Here is a 5,872-nt window from a genome sequence, read left to right on the forward strand (position 1 = left end):
GTAATAAATGCGGTTGTCGTTAAGTGAGGAGAGTATTAAATGCAAAGGTGACTGAAGAGTTGGGCTTTGTGTTTTTTCAGATGCATTCTCGTGGTAACTTGACGACGAGAATCATGCATTCCCACGGTAACCTGACGAAGCAAAGCCATTTTTGTAACAAAGGAGGCATCCCTCAGTAATATCTTGCCTCGACTTGAACTCAGTCCCCGAGGGATTTTTGGACGCAGTTCGCAGCGTACCTCCTTCGGACCACGGGCCCCGCCAAATCCCCTCAAGTCTCCATGTAAACACCTTACCATGGAAGGGACTCCCTAACTTTTAGTCCTCGGTCTAAGGCCTTCGTGGTGAGCTCAGGCACACTCCCCCACAACATTAAAGTTCCTAGTAACACATTCAATACCCATAACCCATTCAAGTTCTAAAAATCTACATAATCATGATTCTAAGGTCAAAATACATATTTTCCTTTTAAAAAAAGTTCAAAATACATAACTACATATTAATTAGACATGACATGGTTCCATCCATGATCCATGTTCAAAATGCATGATTATACAACCATTCAAGTTCAATTTTATGACATGGTTATGTGTAGTTAACTTGCCCCACCCTTCCTTAAAAGTCACCATGAATTTTAAGTGAAATTTGTGGTGTCTTTGTATTAGAATCATTTTCTCTCTTCCTTGTGTGTGTATTTGTTTCTCAAAAAAAAAAAAAAAAATCGAGGTTCATGTTTGTAATAAATGCGCATTAGTTATTACTTTCAATGCCCATTATCTTTGTTGGGGGAAAAAATGCCCAACAAAAGTTTTCAAAGCTTATCATTTCTAGCCAAAAGAAGAAGAAGAAGAAAAAAAAAACATTATAGTCTTTTCATCATAAACAAAATAAGCTAATATAACTCATAAAAATAACGCATGATAAGTTTCATACCACTACTTTATCGTAGTATGTTTTTCTATCACAAGCATTCATCTACATATTAACATCCCATCTAAAATCATTTTTCTCCCGAATATATTGAATGGTATTCGATATGCTCTTAACATAACATAACAAAACATAATTGTCCTTACAAAAACACATAGAATTAAATTTATATTACATTATCAACCATATTAAAAATAAATAAATTAAACACACAAATTTACTCATTTTCTCTAGTTATATAATTATCTCACAGTGTGTGACATATCCTTTTGACGTTCCATTCTTTAATTTCTTCTTGACGTTTCTGTTATGCTTGTTGGACATGCATTATCTTGCTAGGGGAAAATTCTTAAGAATTACTCCTAAGAATTATCTTGCTAGGTACATCTTCCATAAATGAGTCATTAGAATCAATCCTGATAATATGATTGTGAACGAGATAACATACCAAATATTCTTATGTTTCGAATGACCCAAATGGTTTTGCATCAATACATAAAAAAGAGTTTCAAGAATCCAAAGTCCAAACCCTTTCTCAATATAGTAGATCACAATGAAGATTAACAAAGGTTAGATAATTCACATGCATTTTCAACTGAGTCACCACTAAATCTCTTTCAAATAGTATCAGACACTTAGATAAGGAGACACATTCCATTTTTATTACCATATTCAACAAATTGTTTTTACAAAAATCACTAATAGTAAAAATTAATCTTACACCCAAAAGGATTAAAAAAGAAAAATTGTTCTATTCCTATAATCCCTGTGGGGACTTTAGATGCGTAGGTAGTATTTTCATGGAAGGGAGAGAAATTAGAGATTACTGTGAGATGCATTAAAAAGTGAATGGGTAAATAGAAAAGGTCGGTTTTATTAAAATTTAGTTAAAAATATGAATGAGTCCGTTTGGATATAGTTTATTTTGCTGAAAACTGAAAACACTATAGTAAAATAATTTTTAAATGTGTGCATAGTACTGTGGACCCATTTTTAATTTTTTTTTTCTGAATAAAGTAGTTGCGGGTATTATGAACAGTGCATGAAACATGCATAAACAGTACATAAACATGTGTGAATAGTAAAAAACACTGACAGACGTGATTAAGCGCTTCTCAATTAAGAAAAAAAAAAAAACCTGTAAATGCTGACGGCAAAATGCAGCCACTGTCCAAACGTTGCTGAAGTTCAGCCGTTGATTAAGCGGGGAAAAAGGTCAGCACGTACAACTATACACGTTTTCATGGCTTCTCATTTTTTGTCTGTTTTCTTTTTAAATATTCTTTGGTTTAATGGTCAAAATAATATTAGGAGGAAGAACCCTACTTGTTTTTCCACCCTGATAATATGACTGCTCTTGTATCTGTTGGCTTCCATCCCCACACACACAGACCAGCTGTCTCCAGATTGGTCTGAATATCATATCATAAGATTGCATAGTTTCGTAGGGTTCTAAACAGACTTTCTTTCTTGGCTTTGTCTGTTTCTTCAGTGTCTTTTTTCTTTCTTTGGTTTCAATTATCAAAATACTCTTACAGATGAAAACCCTACTTACTTTCCTGAATTTCTTGTAGATCTCTTTCAAAACTCAGAGTTTCACTCGAAAAAATTCGGTGTTTGGAGGTAAGGGTTTTCCCTTAGCTAGCTCAGCTAGCCATTTTGTTCGGCTTGATGATGTTTTGATGCTTTTCAATTTTCATCAGTCATAGAGAGTAACACATTCCATTAATCCATCATGAGGTCAGTCAGTTCTTTGCTCGACATCTTTAAAATCTGTGTCTATTTTCTAGTGGCTATCTTCATCACTCTCATTCGTGGTTATGTCATTTCTTCTTCAAGTTTTCGCTTTACTTTGTTTGTATCCTTGTTGATCCTTACATTTCTATCCCCTGCTCATCATGCTGAAAAAGACAAGTCTTTGATTGAGTTTTTCTTCACCATTTTAACTAGCGCATCATCTTTTGTCATTAGCGAATCCCCATTAATTGTGATTCTTATCCTGACTGATCCATCAGTTATATCTACAATTCAACCTCGGTTGCAAAGATTTATAGCTAATCGTCATTCTTTTTCTTCTCCTTCCAACAATATTGATCGGCCCCATCTCCCCCTAGATCTTGTTCAAGAAATTGTAAATCAAATAACTACTTTCAAAAATTTTATAGCGGCTAAAGGGGTTAGCCGAGATTGGCGATCTGCTGGTTTGAGCATTAGTAGAAGACCTCAGCCTCCTCTTCCTGGGTTGATGCTTTCCGAACCACTATTAACTGACATGCGAACTTTATTTAGCCTCTATGACAGCAATCATCATCAATTACAACTATCTGAAGTCCGCGGAAGACGTTGTTGGGGATCTCAACATGGCTGGGTTGTGACCTTGGGCCCTCGTTATGTAACCCAACTTGTGCACCTTATAAAAGGAAAGCAAATTAATCTTCCACCACTGGACGCAATTCGAAGACTGGCTCCTAGAGAAGAGTGGTTTTGCCTTGTACACAAGTTCATTCTTCTAAAGGACCCTTCCAATGAGTCAACATTCCTCGTCATCGCAATTTTTGGCCCTATGAATAGTTTGGCTTTTACTAGAGTGAGACTAGGAGCTGCATTGAACAGAAGAGGAGAAGGTGAGTGGGTTGTTGTTGCCAATCCAGAGAATTTGAAATTCAAGGATGTTGTACATTTTAATGGTCAAATATATGCACTCTGTGACAATGGCAAGCTGGTTTGCTTTAAACCTGTTACTCCTTTTGCAAATATGGTCCAAGTTATTGCTGATCATCCACAAGATCTAGGGGCACACCGAAAAATATATTTGGTGGAGTCATTGGGAAATCTTTATGCTGTTTTTCGTAACGGATTTCTTATTCCTTCAGAGAGGACGCATGAGACTACATCTTTTTTTGTCTACAAGTTCAACTTCAATGCATCAGCTTGGGAGGAAGTGACACGCTTGGAAGGTCAAGCTTTTTTTGTTGGTGATGGCAACTCCTTCTCTTGGCGCTTTCCTACTATCCCTAGCAGAGGTGATTGCATTTACTTTACTGATGACCATTGGGACTGGCGAAAGTTCCCTAGAGTGGCATATGGAGGCCATGATGTGGGACTGTTTGACATGGAAATCAGGGATATCCTACCCCTGACATTTGGTATAGACAAACCTCGTTTTTATTCTCGACCAATTTTTGTTACGCGCAATGACAAACTTTAGTTGACTTTGTTTTCTCTGATACCATTTGCTTAGTTGAAAGAAGTGTGTAGAAGTGGTGTTTAGACTTCTTTGGTGGCCATATACAATTTGGTATTCTGGTTTGTAAGCAGCATACAAACTAATTTCTAGAATATATATGCTTCTGATGCTGTGATTTAAGTTACTGTGAATCTATTTATCTTTTGTTCTGGATTTGATATACAAAATCTGAAAATTCAGTTTAGATTGTTCAGAGAGAGCTTCAAAAAAGAGTAAATGAGTATAGCATGCTCATTGCCAACAAGCTTTTGGATTGGTTTGCTATGTTGTTTCAGAATGCAACTCTGGACTAAAGCGTATGCATTTTCTTCTTCTTTATAACAAAAACCAATCCTCCTCCTCCTTACATCATCTCTAATGGCTTCTATCTTACTGATGAATGCCTTCTATCTTGACATTGCTATTATGAATCCTTGTGTTTCTTTGCAGCCATATATAGTAGATTGTAGCAGCCCAAGCAATCTCACATAGCTTCATTTGAAAATTCTTCCCCTGATCTCCTAGTGAAAGAACACAATTTGAAACTTTTTGCCATAATGTTCTAGTGAAAAACACTAAAAAACAAATGGTTTCTACTCTTAATTTGGCTTCTGCAGAAAGCACACAATTCTCCCTTTCTATCCCTATTTTGCAACTCTACTTGAAATCATTAAAATTTCAGAATTTGGACTTCCCTACGATAACCAAAAGGCCAAGGTATTGGACTATTTGCGAGGAGGCTTTGGGCTCCCACTAGACTAATCTCCATCTTCTCTTATTCCTTTGTGTGTACTAAAGAATATGGTAGTCTTATCTCTATTAACTTTCTGCCCCAATGCTTGCTTGTAGGTACCAAGACTGTAACACAACTGATACATCAAAGTTCAATTTTTAACACACCATTAGATTGTCTGGAGAGAACCCTAAAAACTGAGTAAATAATATAGCATGCTAATTGCCAACAAGCATTTGGATTGGTTTGCTTTTGCTTCAAAATGCAACTCAAAGCAAAGGAGATGCAATTTCTTATCGTTTTTAACAAAAGCCAACCCTCCTCCTAACATAATCTCTTATGGCTTCAAAAAGCCTAACATATATTTTGTAGGTATATATGGTAGATTGAAGCAGCCCATAGCTTCATTTGAAACCTTCTTCCCTTAATCTTCTAGTGAAAAACACAATTTCAAAACTTCTTGTCTTAACGTCCTAGTGAAAAAACAGTAAAAAAACAAATGTTTCTATACTTAGTTTGGCTTCTGCAGAAACCACACAAGAACTCTCCCGTAAGTTAGCAAGTTTTTATCGAGTAGAGAGTCTGTTATTAACAATTTAACATAATAAAACTTAGTGATGAATGAATGCCAGGAGTAGCATCAGGGAACCAAATCAATTTTCACCATTCATGATTCATCCTAAGGTTTTGTAACTTTTGTTGTACAACTCTCATTCCAAGTTGAACTACAAGTGTACTGACCTGTTTTAGCTTCAGGGAGTCCAATGCATAAAACCTTCCTCCTCAGGTTTACTTGATATTTTAAATTTTCCTGTTTCAGTCACCATAAATTTATTTTTCTTGCTTTCTGGATTTGAATTACAAAATATGAAAACTAAGTTTAGATGAAACTGGTAACAAGGTTGCCCCCAAAACTGAGTAAATAAGTTGACTACTAAATATTTTTTTATATATATAAATAAACAAACCAGAATATCAAAAAT

The 5,872-nt window shown here is 35.6% G+C and overlaps 1 protein-coding gene across 2 annotated transcripts; it reads left to right on the forward strand.

Moving 5' to 3' along the window:
• The first annotated feature begins 2,222 nt into the window (after positions 1-2,222).
• On the forward strand, positions 2,223-4,297 carry LOC142609951 (F-box protein At2g17036-like). 2 transcript variants are annotated; one of them, XM_075781677.1, is made up of 2 exons: positions 2,223-3,554; positions 3,804-4,297. In XM_075781677.1, exons 1-2 carry the CDS (start codon positions 2,666-2,668, stop codon positions 4,136-4,138), a joined length of 1,224 nt encoding a protein of 407 aa, XP_075637792.1. In that variant the 5' UTR covers positions 2,223-2,665; the 3' UTR covers positions 4,139-4,297. The 2 variants fall into 2 exon arrangements, with proteins under 2 accessions (XP_075637792.1, XP_075637791.1); XM_075781676.1 differs by having other exon boundaries at positions 2,243-4,297.
• Positions 4,298-5,872: the final 1,575 nt, after the last annotated feature.

The sequence above is a fragment of the Castanea sativa genome, chromosome 9 (assembly GCF_040712315.1).
Source record: "Castanea sativa cultivar Marrone di Chiusa Pesio chromosome 9, ASM4071231v1".
NCBI lineage: Eukaryota > Viridiplantae > Streptophyta > Magnoliopsida > Fagales > Fagaceae > Castanea > Castanea sativa.